General features: G+C 39.1%; 1 protein-coding gene across 1 annotated transcript in view; it reads left to right on the forward strand.

Annotated features, from left to right (window-relative positions):
- The window catches only part of GAS2 (growth arrest specific 2), a 159,521-nt gene extending 135,744 nt beyond the window's left edge, over positions 1-23,777 (forward strand). The window contains exon 8 of the mRNA XM_061203152.1: positions 22,803-23,777. Coding sequence (XP_061059135.1) covers positions 22,803-23,021 — 219 coding nt within the window. The 3' untranslated portion in view covers positions 23,022-23,777. The remainder of the gene's footprint in view (positions 1-22,802) is intronic.
- Positions 23,778-24,275: the final 498 nt, after the last annotated feature.

The raw sequence follows: 24,275 nt of genomic DNA on the forward strand, positions 1-24,275 counted from the left end.
CTTTGAGGACTTACCAAAAAGTGAGAAAAGGCTTCTCAAACTACTCCAAATTTGACTCTCATAGTCACTACCCTATGGATTCTCGGTAATAGCTGTGTATTAGAATCACCTGGAGACCTTTGAGAAAAACACCCTTCATGAGAAATTCTGATTTAATAAGTCCAGGGTGAGCCTGGTCATCTGCATTTTAACATGCATCCTAGTAATTTCCTTCATTTTCCCATATGAATTATTTTTCCTTAATGCCATGAAATGGGCACAAGCTGTTATTACAACTGATACATTTGTAGCACTTAACTTTGGTGAGGAAGAGTAGAAATTAAGACAAGATCCCTGATCTCAAAATGCTCGCAGACTTTGGGCTCTCTGAACTGTATAACATGAATCCCACCTCTGTAGTTCATTATGCTGTGTTACCTTGGCCAAGTTGTTTGATCCCTCTGACCCTTGGAAATAAAACTACAAAAGGAAAAAGCTAATACTTTCCCCATAAGATTGTTAAAAGTATTAAGTGAGATAAAATGCTCAACGGAGAGTGACAGATATTATTGGATTCTGTTCACCAGCATTATTATTATAAATGGCATATGTATAATTTATATAATTACATACAATATATGCAATTTATGTTCATATAATATGCATAATTGTACGTCTACATACCCACATACACACTACATATTTGTCACACAGAGAAACGAATATTCGAGAATAAAAGATTTATTCAGAAAACAAAAGCAGCTTAATAATTTTAAGCCCAATAAAAGAAATACAAGGCAATGGTGAGAAATGTTGGGGAAAAGCATGTTTACTCCTTTTGTTCCAAGAGAATTTAAACAATGCAGCGCTAAATTTTTCTTCAGGGATGAACCCACGCACTTATGTGCTGCTGCCCCCTAGTGCCTAGATTCAACAACTGCAATTTTGCTACGCGTTCCTTTCGTTGACAGGTTTTTCAGGATTGGAAAACAGCTTGGTGCAGTGTTAATTATTTTGAAACAGATGTTAAATAACGTTGAGATGTGTCTGTGGGAATTTATTTGTTCCCCTTCCCTTTTCAAGTATGTAATAGTTGATAGCTTCAGGCCCAAGCAGAATGGGTTACTGGCTCCTTGCTGGTCATGTGGCTTGTCTGCCTTTAAGGTGTCAAGGTGTATCTACAAAGTGAAATGGTGTACATTTCCTCCTCAGCTCTACATTTTAGCAAGGCTCTGCTGACCTACAAGAAAAAGGAATGTCCCCACCACTTTTCCTCTATTATCACTCTTATTATTCCTATAGGAAAGTGTTATTTTGTGAGTCTTGCATGTTATTTAATCTGATGAGAATTTTTTTTTTACAGGAGTGGTTTCAATATGATTTTAATCTAACTTCATATGAACAGTCATATGATAATAGAACAAGTTTCTCAAATTTGGCACAACTGACATAGTGAACCAGACAGTTCCTTTTTTTTTTTAGTGACATATTCTGATTGATTTTATTTATTTATTTTTATTTTTGGCTGCATTGGGTCTTCGTTGCTGCACGTGGGCTTTCTCTAGTTGTGGTGAGCAGGAGCTACTCCTTGTTGCGGTGCGCGGGCTTCTCATTGCGGTGGCTTCTCTTGTTGCAGAGCATGGGCTCTAGGTGCGCGGGCTTCAGTAGTTGTGGCTCGCAGGCTCAGTAGTTGTGGCGCATGGGCTTAGTTGCTCCGCGGCATGTGGGATCTTCCCGGACCAGGGCTCGAACCCGTGTCCCCTGCACTGACAGATGGATTCTTAACCACTGCGCCACCAGAGAAGCCCCCAGACAGTTTCTTGTCGTGGGGGGCTGTCCTGTGCATTGTAGGAGGTTTGGAAGCATCTGTGACCTCTGCCCACTAGATGCCAGGGCAACTCCCCCTCCTAGTTGTGAAAACCAAATACGTCTCCAGAAATTGCCAAATGTCTCCTGGGTTGAGAAACACGGATGTGACAGCATGTTATGGTAATTGCATATGAACAGGTGATTTTTATACTTTTTAGTTAAGTCTAGGGTTTGTTCTAGTTGGAAACAGATTGTATGATGCCTGGTGCATTGTCAGAAAATTCAGTCAATCTATTCATTGATTTATTCACTCACTCACTTACATATTCAAGAAAGGCAGTATCATATATTAATAAGTGGTCTGAGTTTGAATCCAGCTCTGCCACTTACTAAATTTTGTGATTAAACAACTTGACATCTCTAGGTTCCATTTTCTTCAACTCTAAACTGGAAAGAGTAGTTATATCTACTTCATAACATTAGTATGAAAATAAATGAGATGTTGCCTTTAAAGTCCTTAACACAGTATCTACTAATTAGTAATTGCTCAATAATTGTTGGTTATTGTTTCACATATATTTTTAGTAAATGTTCTGTGCCAGGGATGATGCCAGTCACTAGAGAGATAATGCTGGTTAATCTATTTTTCCAAAATGGATTAATGTTGTGGTGGAGAAAGAAATTAAATAAAGATTTACATAATTATTTTTATTGCTATTGTGATAGATGAAGGAGAAGAACATGGCCCTATTAGGTGTCATTTTACTGGGAATGATACTAACATGACAGAGATGCTTTTAGAGAATCAACTGCTAGTCAATAATCAATCAGCTGAAGTACAGAAAAATCCTACTTCCTGGAGCCGTATCATGGCCCCTAGACTAAAAAACCTATACCACCTTATACACTCTGAAATTAATTAGCAGAAAAGACATATGTTTTACCTCTGAAATATGTTTTACCTATGTTTATAACTCAGTTTTATGCTGAGTTATAAAATAAGAGTTCAGAGTGAAGGTTTATTGTAACACATTAATTATGACAAAGTGTTCTTCTAACTTGGCATGATATACAAGCATGGACCTCAGAACCTGTCCTGGAAGTTACTCTAAAGGGATGAAATGTTTGGCAAGGCAGTTTGCCTTCTGTGTCTAACTTTTCTTTGCTGTCAAATAGGGAATGTATACTCTCCCCATTTCATCTACCTTACATCATGTCATGATTCCCACCTGGGAATTCAGGGTACATTCTGGGAAGAAGTTAACATCAATCCTGGGGGGTGGGGGAATGAGGTAATTGGGACACTATGAAAAATATTCTATCAGGCACAGCCCACTGGCCCAGGCCACCATCTTTAGCCCGGACTGCTGCAACAGCTTCCAAGCTGGCCTACTACATCTACTCCGTCCTCCTTTCTATGTAGTCATCACAGTGCAGCTAGAGAGTGCTTGTAAAAATGCAAACACATTATTTCCCCCCTCAGAGTCTGTAAAAGGCTTTTCGCTGAAGTTGGAGACCAGAAGCCTTAAATGGCTCTACAGGGCTCCCGCCTGGTTCTTCAGGCTGGTATGATGACACTATTCCCTTTGTTTTCTGCAATGTCATCGCCACATACACTCTGTAGCATCTTCAGTGAGTCGAGTGCCCCACATCGGGGACCAACTTGATTCCTATGTCTGGAATGTTCTCTGTCTACTACTGCCCCCAACTTCCTTTGACAGATTAACACATACACATTTTTCACGGTTCAGCACAAAAGGTTCATCTTCCAGGCAGCCTTCTTAGACTTCCCAACACTGTTAGTTTTCCTTTGGATGTATTTGGATTGCACTTGATTACATGCAACAAAAGAAATGCGTTGATGGTGCCTTAAACTCCATAGAGAGTGAAGTTCAGAGATTACCGCTGCTGCTTCTTCACCAACACGGTATCCCACTAAGGACATGGGGTTTTTTCATCTTCTGCTCTGCTGCCCTTACTGTACTGGCTTCCATGTTCATGTTTCTTCCCTGTGGTTGTAAGATGGCTGGGGACACTGGGTCTGAGTTTAATACAGGAGTAAGGTGGAAGAAGTGGTACTGGTAATGGCTTCCTTCTGGAGATCTTCTCATCACTTGTTGGCCAGTAGAGTTATATAGTCACCCCCACTGCAAGGAAAGCTGAGAAAGTGGGTGTTTTGATTTCTCAGTCTCTAGCAAAGAAGCAAAAAGAAAGAAGGAGATTGAGAATGGCTGTTGAGTCCGTTAACCTAAACTGACTTTCAAAACATGATTTTCGATCCCTTAGCCCCCTGGAGTGATCCTTGATGGCACTCATATTTACGTTTATTGGTTCAATGTCTGTTTCCTCAGTAGACTTTAAGCTTCATGAAGGCAAAGATGTATTGGATTTATTCTATATGCTTTCCGTAGTGGTTAATATATTATCTGCCACCTAGTAGTTGCTTAATAAATATCTTTTGAAAGAAAGAATAAAGAGTGCAAAGAACCTAGTTGGCAATGTGGAAGATAAAATGTTGAGTGAGACTCGGTGCTCACAGTAAGCATTTTACAAGAGATAAGGCAAATAAACAAGTCATTATAATTAAAAAAAAAAATTTCAAGAGGGCAATTCAAAGGAGGGACAAATGGTATCTGATTTGGAGATAGGAAAGTATGAAAGCCGTGAAAGCATCCAGATAAGAAGTAGATTTGGGATGACTTTCTATGTGTCATCAGGGAGAACGTATCCTATTCAAAGAAAATGGCAGTATTCAGGAAACAGTGAGTGATATAGTTTGGCTAATGTCTACGTAAGGTAGGTATATATGGGGAAGAAAGCTGAAGAGTTGAGTTCAGGCCATATTTTAAGAACCTGGAATATACATATCAAAGATTTCTCAGTACACAGTAAGTTCAGTCCCATAGCAGTGTGTACGGTGGCCCTGAGAAGAAGGGCAGAGAAACTGAAAGCAATGATTGTTTGTTCAAGAAAGAGAACAAAAATCTGATAATGGTTGATGGGAGTAAGAAAGTATGGAACTGATTTGAGAGATATCAGAAATTAAAGTCTATTGAGCTTGGCAACGTCTTAACTTCTTAGTGTGGGCTGGCTTATCAGCTATCTGTCTTGTTTTGAGTCTGTACTGCTCGTCCCCTGTCCAAAGCCATGTTCTCTGAGACATTCCCCAAAGCTTCCTTTACTCCTCACTGAGGTTTCTTCTAGCTCATTCCCAAGAATAAACCCTTTCAAATCCTGAAATCCCATGACCTCCTGGTATCCTAACCCCAGGCTAGAAGAGATTTCAAGATTAGGAGTTGAAACATAATGTTCATAATTTTATGTTTTCTCTTATAAGTCAAAATAAAGGTCCAAGGATGGAAGAGATAACTTATGAAGTTACTCGAAGGTGACAAGGCACCAGAAAGATCAGTCAAGTTGTCCCTTTCTCTTCATCTCGATCCAAGTCTCAGTCATTTCACCTCTTTCCTAAATACTGTAAAAACCTCTTATCCAATCTCTCTTGCTTCAAGCTTTGACTTTTCTATGGATCTGCTGGAGATCTTTGAGTAATAGAAATCTTGTAATGCCAATCCCTTGCTTTAAACCCATGAGTGGCCCTCCCTGTCCCATGTGTACAGAATTCAAGGTCATCTTATTCTTTCTTTTAAATTTAATTTTATTAATTTATTATACAACAGGTTCTTATTAGTTATCTATTTTATACATATTAATGTATACATGTCAACCCCAATCTCGCAATTCATCCCACCACCATCCCCCCCCCACCACTGTCCCCCCTTGGTGTCCATACGTTTGTTCTCTGCATCTGTGTCTCTATTTCTGCCCAGCAAACCAGTTCATCTGTACCATTTTTCTAGGTTCCACATATATGCATTAATATACAATATTTGTTTTTCTCTTTCTGACTTACTTCACTCTGTATGACAGTCTCTAGGTCCATCCACGTCTCTACAAATGACCCAATTTTGTTCCTTTTTATGGCTGAGTAATATTCCATTGTATATATGTACCACATCTTCTTTATCCATTCGTCTGTCGATGGGCATTTAGGTTGCTTCCATGAGGGTCATCTTATTCTTGATCACTCTTTACCTCACTAGCTGCATCTCCTAACAGTCTCTCCTCATCCCTCTCACATTTTAGCCATGGTAACAGTGAACTACTCGGTGTTATGTTCAGATTGTGCTGCTTTATATTTCTGTCCCTCTGCATGTGCTTTTCCCCCAGCCTGGGATGCCCTTCTAGCCCTTCTTTATCCAGTGAAATCCTACTTCTCTTTGAGACTCAGATCATTTCCTCCAAGAAATATTCTCAAGAACTCTTGCCCCTCAAGACTAAGCTGAAGGTATCTCTAATATTCTTTCATAACATCCTTTGCAAACCTTTATCAGAATAAGCTTGACAAAGCTATGTGGGAGATAATTTAAATTATGTTAGAATAAAAGGATTAAATAGGCTCAAAATGGAAAGAAAAAAAAGATAAGTCAGGCAAGATTAAATACCCTCCTGAAGACCTCTTAGGATATGGGAGAGACAGAGAAGAAAGGGTGGTAGACTTGAGAGTTAAGAATGAATAGATGGTGAAAGTGCTGAGACTGGTTAATGGAGTTTTATGAAATTGCACAAAGAGCTTGTAAAGGTATAGAGGGCAGGGAGAGCTCTCTAAATGGAAAATTAGGCAAAGCGCGGAGAGGAGGGCATTAGGTGAAGATGTCACACTTCAAAGACCACTACCAGGCTGATGTAGATGGAAAGTACATCTCAGCTTGTAGGCCTCAGTGCTGAAGTCTTCAAGATCTCAGGCAGTCATGCTTTTAATAACTACTTAATGGGCAAAATATGGAGTATCCATTTCTGAAGGCCACTGATGTGTCTTTAACATTAACTACAAAATTTTTGTTTTTGATCTTGCTACATAAGCTGGTTAGATGCTAGGGGGCATGAATCGCAAAGTGACAGAAAAGAGATTTGAGTGGCCTTAAAAGTTATTAGAACAAACAAAAGAGGACATTTAAGACTGAAGAAGGAAAGAGCAGAATCAGAGCTGACTTACCAATGACTTACATCATTGGTGGCTTTCCCTCTTTTAGACCTACCCTGCAGATAAGGGAATGGCCTCGAGCTGTCTACAGTGGTGACATTTTTATTAGCAAGCTAGGGACAGAGTCTGTATCTGAGGCCCTTATGTTAGCACACACATTACCAGAGGCTTAGCTGAATTTGAAACAAAGCACTAGGAAGTACAGACTAGATTTGTCACTGAGGAGTGGGTATTGCTGCACCTTCAACATCATAATTTGACTTGGAATAAAAGGACACAGGAAAGTGTTTATCAGAAAAACCACGATTTCTCATTGACATGAAGAGGTATAGCTGTGCAGGTAGGTTCCTGAAATATGTGAGGACACTTGTATAAACAGAAACATGTCATCATGTGCAGTGGGTTCTTGAGGAGAGAAAATGAAGTGGAACCCACATGACTGAGGAATGGTTCTGTGGATTTTGTGATGAGAAAATTCACATTATTTAAGACAGATGGACTAAACCAGAAGGAAAGTCTTCCATTGCTCCAGCCAGGCCCTAGTTAGACAAACAACATCCCTCTAACAATAGTTGAAGGAAGAAAAGACATGGTAATGGGGATGGATGTATATATATTTATATCAGCTGGGATAAATTTATAAAAATTATTGCTCTAACTTTTATTGCTATAACATACCTGTACACACACCTCTCACACACACACACATGCATGCATGTATGAAAGACTTTAAAAAATCATGAGTAAAATTACAGAAATGAGAGAATAGAAATATAAAATTATGGAAACATAAAAAGAAAAGATAGACTGGTGAAAACTTTCATGGAAACTTTGACAGACAAAGAGATACCTGAATTCTTGGAGGCAGAAGTGAATTTAAGAGCAAAGAAAATCAATATGCGAGCTTTGGAAGTTCTTGTCTGAAAATGGTGAATTTGAGCAGTTTCAGGTGATCGTTTCCTAGGGTATTAGTTAGGTGTGGCTTTTAGCAAGAGAGTGTGTGTCATCCTCCCTATGGGAGCCTCTGGGTGGCCCCATGGAACAGTAGGCTTATTTATAAGTGAACATATGACCAGTCCCTGAAGCAAGGGTGGGTAGTCACAGCCAGTGATGAATTGTTTAATTGTTCTGCACTTGGTCTTTAGGAAGACTGAATAATTTGAAAGTGAGCTCCAAACTTCACCTCCTCATATTGGAAAACGAAGGCTGGAAATAGAGTACTCAATAAAGAGAGATTTTTGAGTTCAGAATAGCACAATCTATTTAAAAGATGTAGCAAAGAGTGTAACTGTATGGAAGATAAAGATAAAGATTTTTTTTAAAGCCAGATGCAAAAGTAATATTTTTACGTATATATTGGTAAGTGAGATTGGTGTATATTTTTCTTCTATGCTCTTGAACTGTTTTAATAGCATGAAAAACTGAAAGGAAAAGCAATACTTTTGTGCCTCAGAGAAGGTTTTTGGAGACAATGAGGTTTACAAGGAAAGCAGTGACTGGCATTTAATTAGCGTGGAGGGAGAAATAGGAAGAGCCAGGAAGCGTGGTCTTGGAAGGAAAGTTTCTGGAAAAGAAATGCTAAGGCTTTAATTGTAGACCTATAATTGTTCAAGAGTCAGAAAGAACAGGGAAGGGTAAAACAAACTATAAGGCAACAATGCAAGTAGCAAAGCTTTGCCCTCCTAAGTTCATGTAGCCATCTTATCTGAGGATATTGTGATGTTTTTGTTTAATGTTGGGAGAAATCCAAATATGTATAATATGAAAATAAGTTTTAAAGTAACATTAGAGGATCAAACAAAATGGTGGTATAAAGGATTTTGTAAACCAAAAAGTCCTAGTAAAATGTTAGTAAACATTTGAGATTAGGTAGCCAGGTTGGAACTCAGGTCTGAATACTCTTCCATTATCTACTACTCCTGAAGCATGTCAAAGGGGAAAAAAGATTCATCATTAAATTTGTAGTGATTTCAGGTAAAATTGCATCCTTATATAGTGAAGTATATGAGAGCCTGCCAGCGAGTTTGCAAAAGAAGAATAAAGTTTTCATAGCAATAAAATAATTTTGTGGATAATAAAATATGTTTTCTATGTTGATGTTTTAGAAATTCTATTTTTCCCCTTTTAGTTTTGTTTCCTTAAGTAGCACAACTGAGGGTTTTAAATTAAATTTTAATTTTTGTAAATATATACATATATATAGTTAATAAAGTGGTGCTGTAAGATGTATGTTCAAAAACAGCAAACCTGCCCCATCCCTTTCTTCCCTTTTCCATTCTTTTTCTCCCGAATTCTCCCTAGAGGCAGCTAGTTTCACCTCTGGAAGCTGTTTCTTCTTTCATTTGTCTCCAAATTTCTAAGTTATGTAATTATGCTGTCCTTCCTTAGTTTCTAAATTTTAGACGTTTTCTATGGTCTGCTTATAAACCCAAGGTAGCAAGAGCAGGAAGATGACAATTTAGCAATCTTAGGCTTCCGCCTAACGCCCCAACACACATACAATTTCCTTCCTCCTATTTGCCGAGCATCATTGGTGGTACCACAATGTTGGTCAAATCAGTACTGTAGTCAGTATTTACTTTATAATGGTCACGTAAATATTGTAGTGTGCCATGATTACTTTTATTTTTTGTAACCATTTTTATTTTCCTTGAAGTCAATAATGTCCTATTTTTGGTCCTAATTATGACTAAGAACCCCTATCAGATCCCCTGAAAGAACTGTGAAGCCCATCACAATGATAGTGTCACAGGCAGAAGCACCAGTTCATCTGTTGGTTTCATTTCTGGCCCCTCCACATGTGTCCTCCTCCCCCAGATTGGCCTCACAGTGTCATCTGAGACTTTTTTTTTTTAACTTGCTCTGATGTTTTTAAAACTTGCTTTGATGGTGGATTCCCTATTTCCTGGATCGCGTGTCTTCTGGGGATTACTCCCTTGTTTTCTTAGAGCGCACCTGAGAAAATGTAATCATTCATTCACCCAACATATATTTATTCAACATATACTCTGAAACATGCCATGTTCTGGGAGTTGAGGATATATCAGAGAACAAAACAGATGATCCCTTGCCCCCTTGAGGACCTTATATTCCTGTGAGTGTGCGTGTGTGTGTAGGGTCATCAGATTAAATACAGGATGCTCAATTACAGTTGAATTTCAGATAAACAACAGATACCTTTTAGTATGAGTTTGTTCTAAATATTGCAGGGGACATACTTATACTGAGAGAGTGTTTGTTGCTTATTTGAAATTCAGACTGAACTGGGTGCCCTGTATTTTTATATGATAAATCTGGCAACCCTAGTTGGGACGGATTCTACTGTCTAAACAATACATATAATAAATATGTAAATTATAGAGCTTGCTAGAAGTGATAAGTGTCCTGTTGGAGTGGGAAAGGAAAAGTAGAGCAGGGTAAGGCAGGCTGGAGTGCCAGGAGCAGAGACTGCAGTTTTAAGAGTCGTTAGGGTCAGTTTACTGAGGAGATGAGAGATTAGCAAGGGCATGAAAGAGGTGCAGAGTTAGCTCTCCAGTTGTCTAGGGGAAATGTTTTCTAGACAGAAGGAACACCAAGTCAAGAGTGTGCCTGGAGTAGCCCTGGAGTGTCTGAGAAATAGCAAGGAGGCCAATGTGGCTGCATCAGAGCATATGAAGGGCCCCATGGTAGCGCATAAAGTCAGAGAAGTAACAGGTGTTCAGGTCACGTAGGAACTTGGAGGCTGTTGGAAGGACTCTGTAGTGTGTTCCGGGTGAAATGGGGAGCCAGGCAGTGTTTCGAGTGGAGTTGTGACCCAAGGTAACTTCTGTTTGAACAAGATCCCTCTAGTTTCTCTGTTGAGAATGTACCGAGGGGCAGCACAGGAGCAGGAAAAGCAGTTGGGAGGTTATTGTGGTAATCCAGGTGAGATGAAGGAACCTTGGGATGAGGGAGATAGCAGTGGAGACGGTGAGAACAGATTGGATTCGGATTTGGGATCAATTTTTCCTCTAACATTTTATTGTGAAAATTTTGCAAACACAGAGAAGTCAATACCCATAGAACTACCATCTGGTTCTACAATGAACACTTTGCTAGACTTGCTTTATCATGTATCTGTCCATCTTTCCATCCTGTTCCTGAGCCCTGGTCTGGAGCATCTCTGATTCAATTTCTACAAAGAGAAACCTTCAGTCTCCTGCTGTGATGATGTGGTCATTGGTACCATGGAGATAGTCACAGGCATAGCAACTCTGGAGTGGGGTGCAGTAAAAATCTGGGAGCTAACTGATCCTTATACTGATTTTCAGCCATTTCTCTTTTTTTCAGCTATATTTCTCTCCTTACCTGATGGAAGTACCTGACGATTTTAAAACCTGAGTTTCCTATAGTTTCAAGGCCTGATCTGACTTGCTTCTCTTTGTCAGCTGTCATTTCAAGTTTTTAGTTTCAGCTCTCTCTACCTTTAGTCAGTTATGACTCATTTACCTTTTTTCCATCTTCTAAAAATGTCTTTGACCTTTTTTGTCTACTGTTATATCCTCTTAATTTCTCTTTGCCCTGGTAGCATTATAACATCTTTATTCCTTGCCTTTCATTTGAATGGGGCTTTGAGAGAAAGGAGACTCAGGTTTTCAAATATTTTGTCAATATAAAAGTTCTGAATATATTCAGTAATACTTGGTTTTCCACTTTAATGGGTCTACCAATATACTAAAGATACATTAAAAACAGGGGCAAAGCAGTAATTTTTCCAGTGTCTGGATTCCAGACACTGTTGTTACTTTTCAGGACCTGAATTGCCACCTTTGGCAATGTTAACCTTTGGCTCTCCCTGTCTGTTGGGTTTTGTTATCAGTACGTAGAAGAGAATGGAGTTCAGATTGAGTCAGACAAACACATGGCCCTGCTTGATGAGTGGAAGGGTTGGGCTTTCATTGCCTCTTGGAGCTCAGCTCCCCTTCCTGAATAGATGTTGCATCTCTGGGGTAGATGAATTCTAGTTTCAGTTGGGTATATACCAGCTACAAATCCTTCCCCTAGACATCTGTTCCCTTTCCGGCACCATCATCTTCCAGCTCGTTGCTTTCACTATGCTGAGTGTTCTATTAAATATTTATCATAACGTTGCCTTGCCTGTCTGAAATGGTGCCATGGACTGGTAATTAGATTGCAGCTAAGGCTTCTTAGTTTCCTTTGGTGCAGAACTGGGAAAATGGAGACCTGACATAACGAGGAGATGAGAACTGACAAACAGTTGGCAGTAAGGGCTCCTGCACATATTTCAAGGCAGATGCAAAGGGAACTTTTTACCAGTCAATGGTTACATTCATCTGCTAGCTGCTCTTCTCGTGTTTGCTTCCAGAAAGAAGCTACTGAGAGTCATTTGTCTACATTGAGCCTGGGAATTAAACTTTTTACCCCTCCAGAGGGAAACAACAAAAGCGGGCCAGGAATATTTTTCTGACCAGCCTCAATAGCCAGAAGGTTTCTGATTCAAGGCCCTGTTCATGCTGGAGGATGGGCTCTCATCATTAGGGCACTGCAACAGTTCACCCTTCAAATGAGGGTTTGAGGATTACATTCCCCCTGCTGTATAATTTATTATTGAAGACAACAAATCACAAAACTGGGAATCAGGAGACTAGGTCTGCGTTCTTGCTGTGTGTCCATGAGCTACCCACCTAACCTCTTTTTCCCCATTTGTGCAATGGGAACAAATATTAACCTGCCAAACCACTGGGCAGGTGTGATAACAAAATGAAATGATTTAAGTGAAAGTATTTTGCAGGCTGTCAGAGATTTCTGCCCTACAGTTTCCTTTCAGAGTATGGGGCCCAGGGCAAAGCACTCTGGGTGTACCTAATTTTCAGTATTTTTGTATGGGTTAAACAATCAGGTTCAAATTTAAACAAATTCTTCCAAGCATGTATTAAGTTCCTTTTTATGTTCTGGGTCTGGGTACATTGAGAGCTGGGCGATATGATCATAAATGGAGACATCATAAAATGACAACACCTATTCCTAAAGAAAAGAGGTTTGTCCATGGGAAGAGTCTAGGTAAGAACTCAGACAACAGTGACTCCTGGTGAAGCCCCTTTAGAATGTATAGTTAAGGGGTACTGAGTATTGCCTTAGAGGTCAGAGAAACTCAAGTTCAAAGCTAAACTTTGTCACTTCCTAGCTAAGTGACTTTGGGCAATTTACTTCACCTTTCTGAGCTATCATTTTGTCATCTGTAAATGTCGATAACAATGCAAGCCACTTAGAGTTGCTGCAAGAAGTATCTGAAATAAAATCCATAAGAAGCTTATCATCATCATCACAATAACAGTATTATTCTTTTAATAATAATTATAATAATGGCAGGTTGCTATTGAGTATCATGCCCCAGGCAACGTGGCTAAATGCTTGCACGTATTAATATCTTTATCCAAAAACCTCTATAATCATTTTACAGTTGAGAAACTGAAGCACAGAGAGATTCAATAAATGTCTTAGGGTTGTACAGCTAGTTAGTGGTAACCATACCTAGGCAGTCTGGTAAAGACAAAACAGATGGTAGCTTCTGCTCTGGTGACTGTAGTTCAAATCTCTGAAGCGTTATTTAGGAAAAGGGCATAATAAACAAAAGGATGGTTAGGTAGATAAAAATGAGACAATAAATATGAAAAATTCTTTGTAAACAATAAAACAAAAATTCCAGAAGCTTGTTTATTTGGGTAGTATTTAACCGTTTATAATTTCAAGTAGCTAGAGATGTTGAGATGAATCCCCAACCTTTGACAAAAAGGAGCCTTCATATGTCACCTGTGGTTAACAGAGCCTCCGCTGCCCTATTCACAGGCGACCTCATCACGTATGTTGAAAATGCAGGTTTCAGCCTTTCAACTAGGGATTGAACACCTGCCATCTTACTCCTCCAGGTGTCAGGGTACCTTAGGCAGAGAGCTGAATTCCCAGTCGCCCAATTTTCAGCGTATGCCATTTCAGTATAATATTAGATGATGACAGAGTCTGTTGTCCTATAAATTAATTTAACACTCTTTCTCTGGATGACTGCATTCTAAAAACAATATTTTCACTCAACTTATGAGGGCTTGTAAAAGCATACCGAGAGCAGGGTTGATAAGGACGTGTTAGGAAACATATGATGTCCCAGGAAGCCAAACTGATCTAAATTTAGGTGGGTTGTCTCCTCTCCTCAGTCCGTGTCAGAGATGGTTGCCTCTTAGAAGGATGGCTCAGGTGGAGAGCAGTTCACAGATTGGGCAGAAATATGAGACACTGTGGTCAGTTAAGTGGGGAAGGGCTTAATGAGAGTGACCCCAAACACTTAAGCATTGAAAGAGAAAGAGGAGGGGGTGAAAATTTTATCAAGTGATTTGTTACTATAGTGAACAATATTTTTTAAAAATATGCATTCCTGGTGTTATGACAATTTGTGAAGGGAGATAACGAAGAGAATAATATACTTACTTTTGGATTCATTCAGGACGCTTTCTTCTTCTCTCCTTCTTTCCGCTTCTCCTTTCTCTCTCTTCTGTCCATTGCTCTATTGACTCTCAATACAATCTCCCCTTTTTAAATATGATCCCTGTTAAAGCTTCCTTCTCTGACCCAAAATCTCTCTCTCTCAAAGGAATTCTTTAAACAATGTTTGATGTGGATTATCATTCACATCCTGGTTTTTTTTTTTTTTTAGACTCTTCCTTCTAAAGACAAAGCATTTCATCTTTTCTTTTTTCTTACCTTTCCACATGTGATGTTTTACATAGCACATATGGTAATAGTTGCCAGGTATACAAAGCTGAATAGGATGTGACCCTTTAGAGAGGTCAGAAAGATGGACAAGAAATAAGGCAACAAAGTATTGTAGGTGCTTTGCTTGAGGTCTGTGCAGGAAAATCTCAAGGTCCAAAGAAGGTAATCTAAATGTCAGAGTGTGCAAAAATATTCCACAAAGGCAGTGATGCCTGGGTGGAACATTAGTAGGTGTTAACATCGTTCATTCATCCATTTAACGAGCATTTATTGAGTGCCTATTATGTACTTTTCACTGCCCTAGGCCCTCAGGACATAAAATTTAGCAAGGAATAACCTTGTCTGGCACTCAACAAATATTTGTTGAATGGCCAATGGAAGAGACTCACTTTAATTCACCTGGTGAATGTGGAACAATTCTCTGCGTGTAGAAAGGAATGAAACTTTCAGGGGATTCTAAGGAGTTCAGAATATTTGTTGGGTAAATAATTTGGAAGGTGGTCATGGGTACAGAAAAGTAGGGCCACAGTATAGCGCGTAGTTGTGCAGTGTGCAACCTGCACAACAGTATGTGATCATTAAGGCATAACGAGAAAGAAGGTGGGAAAGGAACTGGACTGTGAAGTGCTTGGTGTCTCAGGGTGGTTGTTCTCATGGGGGCAGGAGAGGGACAGAGGTAGGGGAGGGGATATCAGAAACACTGGCAAATTGTCTCCTCAAATTATGTGTTCTTCTGCCCACCCTAGAGATGCAGATCCTGCCCCATCCTTACACGCACAAGCACAGATGCCCATGCATGCTCGCATGCTCACACCCTTGCTTTCCCAGAATCTTTGCCACGGGCTTTTGTTCTGATGAGAAAGAGTCATATTCCTCAGATGGACTGGAAATAAAAACGGCTGAGAAACACTGCAGACGATGGAGAACCCCTCACAGGTCCATTGCAAGGCAGTAGCCTGATCAGATTTCCCTTTTTCAAAGATCACTCTGGCACTGGAGTGGAGGGTGGATTAGTGAAGTGTGAGAGATGATGAGGGCATCCTGCTGGAAAGCTTTCACATCCTCCGGGTCTAATGACATTTGTATTCAGAGCACTTGAGAGACACTCCTGCTTCCCTGCATTTTCAAGTTCACGGGCAAAAGACTCAAATCAGAATGGAAGAGATGTGCCAGTGTTTTGCTGAGAAGGTGGCGACACCTGAAGCATTTCATAGGAATTATGATTTAGGACAGATGTGAACGTGCAAGCAGATCTATGCTGGGGAATTAATAAAATAAAGCTATCATATATGGACCTAAAGCATTTAACTTTAAATTCTGCATACCTAAAAGACATTTCCTGTCAGTTATTTATTTTTGTTGGTGGTATTTTGCTTGTTTTTTGTTTGTATAATATAAATTTATACAACCTGGTCACCTTAAAAACCAAATACATTACCAATAAATCCATAATATTTCCTGGCTCTCTTATGTGACCATTTTTTTCATTTAGCAAAACATATGATATTCTGTGATCCATACATAAATATCAGCTCTGCCTTGTCAACAAAAAGTGAGTCGACGTAATTCTGATTAATGTGCCCAAGAAGAAGAAAAATACATACTTTTTCTTGCTTTAAGTTCTTAACAACTGCACATAATGTGATTGCAGTCTGTCTCTCCAATAATTAGAAAGGAAAAAAAATCTTCTTCCTGAAGTCCTGTTATCACATATCATAAGAGCCAGACCACTAGACCCCCTGATACCGCAGTGATCTCAAAATTTATAGGAAGCTATTGATTAATCATTTCTACAACTTTTTGGATTTTCCATTATGTTGTAAATTAATATAAGAGAATTAACTTATTTCCTTTCAACCCATTTTTTTTCTTTAAATTAAGTATCTGGATGAGTTACAGAATTTGTTGTTTATGGGATAGTTTGTTACCTTACTGTGTTAGGAAAATAAGATTGAAAGGTGGTACTAGAAAGTGGGCTTCAGGTAAGCATAGTGTAGCCTAACAAGATGTGCATTGAATCCAGTAAATCAAAAGACTTATCTGACATGTTATAAACCACTGCTGGGTCAATATATTAAGTGATTCATCCACCTTTCAAGATTGGATTCATTTTTAGAACAATAATTTTTGGAAGAGTATAGCTGTTCAATTGTAAGGCCATGTACTAGATTGGGAGTAAAGGAGGTGTGATTTCTAGCCTGGCTCTGGGAACCCCCTGTGTGACCCTCTGTCTGCCAGTTTGTACATCTGTGAAATGACAGCATTGCCAATGACCTCAATTTTTTTATCCTCCTTAATTCAAGAAGGCATACTTGTAGATTATCTGGCACATAGTAGGTGCTCTAATATTATGACTCTGTGTCAACTAAGAAAAAAGTTTCCCTTTTGCTGACACATGAGAAGAGGCTACTAAGAAAACAACACATAGTTAAATATAATAATAGGACAAAGGCAGAAATCAAAATGTCCTTGGTAAGAATGGGAGTTCTTTCTCCCATTACTAGAAGAAATTATTAAAAAACAAAAACATAACTTTGAGACCTACTGATTCTTTTCCCTGGGCAAGGTATGTATGTCACTCATAGACCTCAAAAAAGAAAATGTTTACAATAACCCAGATCTGCTTATGAAACTTCATTAAGGCCTTTGGGAGAAATGTTGAGACAAGATATTTGTTATTTTGTTCTTTTCCCCTTCAGCATTGAGAAATGTTGCTAAATTGGTAAAGAATCTTCTTCGCTTTGTTAGAATCAGGGGCATTGTGAGGAATGAGGTCAATTGTAGAAAATAGCAACGTTAGAATAGGCCTAGTATGCAAAAACTACTGCTTTGCAATGTGCAGTGTTGGGGAATATTTATAGCAACTCTAACTTATTTTCCTTTACCCAAGAGAAGTGCAACTAGCACAGGGAGATCAGCTTGATGCTTTGTGATGACCTAGACGGGTGGAATAGGGAGGGTGGGAGGGAGGCTCAAGACAGAGGGGAGATGGGGATATACGTATACACATAGCTGATTCACTTTGTTGTACAGCAGAAACTAACACAACATTGTAAAGCAATTATACTCCAATAAAGATATTTTAAAAAGAGAGAAATGCAACAAACAACATAGAAAACTACACTGAATACTCAATTCACGTATATATTAGCCCTATTAGCCAAAACGAGTTATCTTTTGGAATGGAGAACACAAAATTGTTCAACATTGTGAAGCATTAAAAATAAAGGAGCCATAAAATGCACACTGAACAGAGAATCAAAGCCCAGTTCTCCTTATGCCAACAGAGACCTATAAATATATTTTATTGTATTACCTGTACTTGACACATAATTATTTCTGAAATAATTAGGGCCACTTAGAGGATAACCTTCTTAAATTAAATGCAATGTTTATTTAAAGTTTATTAGGACATAAAACTATAAATCATTTTATGTGAACATTTAATCTGCTTAAGCAACTTATAACTATTTCTGACATTGATAATTCCTTGCGTGTGCTAAATTATCACTTGTAAGTAGCTAAGCAGGTATGAAAATCCAAATCTAGGAGCTTTACAGAATAAGTGGATATGGTATAATAGACAAAAAAAAAGGATTCTTGTCCCAGTTCTGCCACTGATTTGTTGTGTGATCTTGCACAAGTTGTTTAAGAGCATCAGTTCTTCTAAGAGCATCAGTTTTACTATATATAAAATGGGAGTAATACTGATACTGATATCTTACATTAGGCAAAGTAAGTAGTATGGAAAGATACATGAAAAGGAGTACTATATGGTTACACTATTGACACTGTTCTGAGATCACATATGTGAGAGTCCAAACATGAGAGATACATCATCACTCTTTTCAGAGAGCTCCATATTATTAAAAGGGGCATACAGGTAAATTAATAGTTACAATTCGGTAGAATGAGCAAAGCAGTGAAATCATGTGTAAACTAAACAGCACGTGTCAAGGAAGGATTCCCTTATCAATGAGGGGTATGACCCTGGAAGATTTTTTCAGGTGGAGGTGATGTTTGAATTGGGGAAATGTTTGTGGTCCTGGCGAGCAGAGAGGGAAGAACAGAAAAGACATTCCACATTTAGGGGCAAATGTGCAAAAGCATGAAAGAAAGAGTATGTTATCTGGGAATATAGAACTACAAGTATTCATGGGTCCCAGGGCTCAGGGAAGGGATGAGGCTGGCAGGAGTAGTCACGGAGAGTAACATATGCAAATAAAGTGACTCACCCTACAGGAGAGAGGGAGGTAGTGAAAATATTTAGGCAGGACAGGATCACACTTGCACTTATGGAATTCCCTTTGGTGGCAGTTTACTAAATGGATTGGACACAGCAAGCCTGGAGGCAGCGAGCCCTCTACAATAGACCAGGGAAAGATGAGTCCCTGAACTAAGTAGTGGCAATGGTAGCAAAGATCCTGAGAAACATTTAGTGGGAAATGAATGTTTTTGGTATCTGACTAGGTACAGAGGTTGCTCATGTCACCAACCCTATGATGAAAGACCTGTGGGGCCCTAGGGGAAGGAAGAGGACAGGTTGCCTTTGCATTTGGAAGCTCCAGGAAGAAACAAGGGCTAGAGTTATAGTTTGGGGACACAAAAGTAGATGGCAGTGAAAACCATGAGGTTGCAAATAGAGAGTGGTTAGACTGAGAAAAGCAGTAGAGAAAGAACAGATAATTTCAGAATCCTCTGGAAAAGCAAAACTTAAAAATAGGTAGAAGAAATACAACTTGTGAAGGAGGCAGAGAGAGAACCCTCAGGTAGGTATCAGGAGATCCAAGTAAGAGAGTCTTGTCATGGAGAGTGAAAGAGTAGGGAGTTTCAAGGAAGGAGTGTCAATACTATCAGATACCTTATTTGAATGATCAAAGAAGACAAGGATTAAGGACAGTCCACTGGATTTGATAATTCTAGAAGTCATTTGGTTTTCTTTCTCATGCAGTCAGTTAAGCAGAAGCAATGCCTACTGTTGGTTGGACAGTAAATAGGAAATTAGAAGTGAAAACGTTGAGTGTAAACTTAACTGTCAAGAAGCTCAGGTGTAAGGAGAAGGTATGAGAGCAAAGTAGACTGGGATGAAAGAAGAAGAGTTTTCTTTGCACAAGAGTGGGAGGGGCTTGGATACGTTTATTTCCTAAAGGGTAAGGACGATTATACACTAAATTGGAGAGAGAGAGAAGAGGGATGAGATGTTTGATGTAGCTGGGTTCTTCATGAGCGGAAATGGGGATTAGGATGGGGGAGGGGGGAGGACTTGACCTTGAACAGAAGGACTTATTTCTGTGACAAGAAAGGCAGGGTAAAGGATAAATGTAGGTTGGAGTGAATTAGCCAGTGGAGGTACCAAGAGAGAGGAAGCCATACCTGACAAAGATGAAGTCATGGTAGACTGATGAGGATGAAATGGGTAGTGTACTTGAGAATAATAGAGAGGAATAAGAAATGGGATTGACCAAAACAAAAAATAAAAGGCTCAATTAATTGCACTTGGTCTAATGTCACTAATCTCTGAGGTGGAAGGAGTTCTTCCCGCAGAGCTCAGCAGCTCAGCCCTGGTTTAGGAAGAAGATTATACACTTAATCCAAGGTTGGGGTTTGGCACGGTAAATGCTGTGAAGGGAAGGAAGGGTTGAGAGCGATTTAGTTTATAGCAGGTTGATTTGCTTTTAGGTTAAACAATAGGGATTTTGTTTATGGACATGAGGTTGGCATTCGTTTCTTCCTTCTTTTTTCTTGAGACTGAGCATGTTCTAAGAAAAGACATGGAATTTAAATCTCTACAGTCAAGCTATAGGAACACCTGTAGCTCTGATATCTTAATCCCATGCTTGAAACTTGTCCAGTTTGACCATTGGCTTTCTTTGGGAAATTATAGGTGGCTGATTAGCTATAGGAAGATTCTGGAAGATGAGATGGGCAGAAATTTAATTCCTGTGTAACTCACATTCAGAATGACTCTGTCTCATGTTGAATCCACTTTGCATTGTCCTATGGATTCATTAAAGAATCTGCAAGCAGAGTTTTTACCTTCATGATCATATACTCCAGGCTGAAAAGCATTTCTGTCACTGTTTCCCAGAGTTCACTGTTTAAAAACTCTTCTGGTTGGCGGTTCTTTCTGGTTGAAACAGCCTGCTCACAGTCAAGTGAACTTGGGCATTCTGCCAGGGACATTCATACCAAGGACGTTTAGAGGCCATTCTTAAATGTAATTTACAGGGCTAGGAGGTACCAGAACTTCAACAATAGACAAAAGCAGTGCTCTTGGAACAATGGGAGAAAGGGTCAAAGTGCTATTTTGACCCTGGCCTTTGCAGTTTTTGTCCCAGTAACTCCCAAGTTTTGAAAACAGGAAGTAGAGGCACACCCAGGAACTTGTGGGAATGAAAATAGGCCCGTAAAATTATAAAAGCCTTGATGGATTTTATAAGGAGGAACCGTTGTGGGAAGAGTACTAGACTGGGAGTCAGGAAATCACATTAAAGATCTGGGCCTCATTATCTTCATCCTAAACAACAGGAACATGGTACCACTGGCGGACCTGGGGAGGCAGAATGGTTATAAGCTAAATCCTGACTCCTCTTATCTGCTTTATATTTCATGGGTTCCCACTGAGATTTTATTTAATGAGTAGATGCTGGTGCTAAAATAAGTTTGAAGCCTTCTTGTTGGAAAATGTTTCCCCAGATCCTTTCTATTCTAAAATTCTAATATTCTAAGTGAGAATAACCAGTATAGTTACACTTAATTCTCATGAGTCTAATAGTTTTAATTATTGTTATTCAGCACATTTTTATTACTTTCCACGATATTTGATTTTGAAAACTGCCTTATGTCAACCCCATGTTTCAGGATTTCTTACCTTGAGCCTATGGATGGATTTTTGGGAGTCTGTGAAAGCCCTAAATATATATGCAATATTTTGTGGGTACAGGCATACAGAAAGAGAATCCAAAGCTCTCATCAGAATCTCAACAGCTAAGAGCAAAGTCTTCCCCCACTGGATAGGAGTCAAAAAATCCAGATCTGAAGGTAACAGAGTGAGAGAAACTCGGAGAGATTTCATAGGCTCTACCATGAAAAGTACTTACCAAACCCCTCCCAAACCTATATCCCCTTCCCAAGATTACATTGCCATTGTGTGTTCATCATATTTCGGGCAGGGGAGAGGTCTTTGGTGAAGGTGCAACATTCCCCCTTATTCTTACATTTTGTGATATTTGAAAGAAGCCAAGATCAAATCTTTGGCTCCCTGTGCCAATCCTCCACAACTCCGACATGTTTTTACTAGGTAGAAAGAACCACATATTCTTCACCTTTTCAATCTGTAGCCTTGTTAACCCTGGAGCTCTAGATGGTTCATGGCCCTGAAGGTAAGGGTTTTGTTTTTTTTGTTTTTGTTTTGTTTCTAAAGAAGTATTCTATTGTAATTAAGAAGAATGAGAGTAAAGACAACATAAATGTTTGGCCATTCCGTAATATCTTTCCTTGAAAGCCTCAGACAGTGACTAGGGAAGATTTCAATTTTTCTGAGTGCATTTTCAATTCTATTTTGCATTGAGTATTTGTGTGATTATTAACTTTATATTCCAAAAATAGATAAACAACAAGGATTTACTGTATAGCACAGGGACTACACTCAGTATCTTGTAATAAACTATAATGGGATAGAATTGAAAAGAAAAGAATATATATATATGTATAAACGAATCACTTTGCTGTACACCTGAAACTAACAATATTGTAAATCAACTATACTTCAATGAAAAAAAAAACTATATTCCATAGCAGGCATTTCCATGGTCTTTTAAGTCCTGGTTCAGAGGGGAATAACCCAGTGGGGAGAACAGAGCTCTGATCTGAGGCAGCAAGCAGGAAATTGGGCAATGATGAGGCTGTGATGCAACATCAGGTATCAGCGTCAGCAAGGAGCCTCTAGACTCGCTGAACCAAGCAAGGGATTGTACCTACACCCTGATTCCCACAGCAGGGCAAAGCTGGATCCTGGGGATATGTACCACGCATGATCCACTTGCATGGGAAAAACAAAGCTTCTCTCATAAACTGTATGCTAACTCAGACACTGTGCAAGAAGTGGAAGGACAATGGGGGCTTGAAAAACAAAACAGAAAACAATAACAACGCTAGAGCTGGAAGCTGATTTGAGATACTGCAAGAATTCTCAGAATTTAACTTTTTCGCTCTCTTTTCATTCCAGATGCTGCACAACAAGCATGTCATGGTCCGTGTGGGAGGAGGTTGGGAAACTTTTGCAGGGTATTTGTTGAAACACGACCCCTGCCGGATGCTGCAGATCTCCCGTGTGGATGGCAAGACATCCCCCATCCAGAGCAAATCTCCAACCCTTAAGGACATGAATCCAGATAATTACCTGGTGGTCTCTGCCAATTATAAGGGAAAGAAGGAAATTAAATGAAACTAGTTGGTCACTACAAGGGGACTCTCATAATGGCCTGTATCCACATCTCCAGTAGTCAGTTTAGTTCACATGCTATGAAAATTACTTTGGAAAAAGACATAACAGACAGAAAGACGTCATCATGTACAAACATGCTCAAAGAGTAGCACTATTTATTTTGAATGCTTCTGTAGAAAATGACCTATTAAAAGAAATTCTCAACTCAGATTTAAATTAGACAAACTGTAGGCAAATCATTGTTTCTCAGTATGTGAACGTGGTATTTAGCACACAATATTAGCAATACAATTCTAGCTAAAGATAAAAATTATTAGAAGAAAATAGGATTTACAGTTAAGTCCACAGAAAGTGCCTGCCTAATGTGTACAGAATAACAGCACCCCAGATATTTTTTATAATTGCAGGATTTTTAAGCTGATTTTTAAAAAGTGACAATTAGTGTGATGATGTGCTACTAAAAATATCCAACAGCACTATAAATTAAAGTACAGTGTATCCACGACAGTAATAACGTTACTGGAAAGGCCACTTCAGAAAAGTTTACATTCACTTGGAAGAATGCCTTAAAGTTTATCCGTTATCTCTGAACAAACACCTGGGGCACTTTTGGAAGTTTTCACTACACCCCTTAGAGAATGGCTTATGAGTTGTTTACACATTCCTAGACACGTGGCTGTGTTGAGACTGAGTGTAATTCACACACATAAGCTGACATACGTTTATATTTTGAAAGAGTAAATTGTACAGTCAAATGTCCACTGACTTCATGTTATTTCAAAGCATTTTCTTATTATATCTTTAGTTAACCCAACTTTGCTGTGCTGTCTAGTAAAGTAATTTCACTGTAGCTAATAATGTTACAGACTTATGTATACCCTTGTATACCTAGGACAGGGCTGTTTTGTACTCATAAACAGCAAAATATTGTCCTCACTGATTGAAGAATTAAAAAGATGTTAAAAAATTTTACCCGTCTCTATATCAATGCTTCATTCTGAAATAAAGATCATATTCAAATGGCAACATCCCCTGGGAGTTACAGGAAGAGTCAAATTATGGTTACCTAGCACTTCTTCACTTTGGGTAGCTGAGTGGTGCTGGTGTTTGTTCTCCTTAGCAGAGAGTCTAGGTTTTATCATAAACAGTCCTTTAAGTGCTGCCCTGAATATAAAAAGTATAGGCGAAGTTAATTTGTCGTTTCCTCATTTTTCAACCAACACAAAATCCACCTTTCTTGCTCCAGAAAGTCAG

Source organism: Eubalaena glacialis, chromosome 10 (genome assembly GCF_028564815.1).
Source record: "Eubalaena glacialis isolate mEubGla1 chromosome 10, mEubGla1.1.hap2.+ XY, whole genome shotgun sequence".
In the NCBI taxonomy this organism is placed as follows: Eukaryota; Metazoa; Chordata; class Mammalia; order Artiodactyla; family Balaenidae; genus Eubalaena; species Eubalaena glacialis.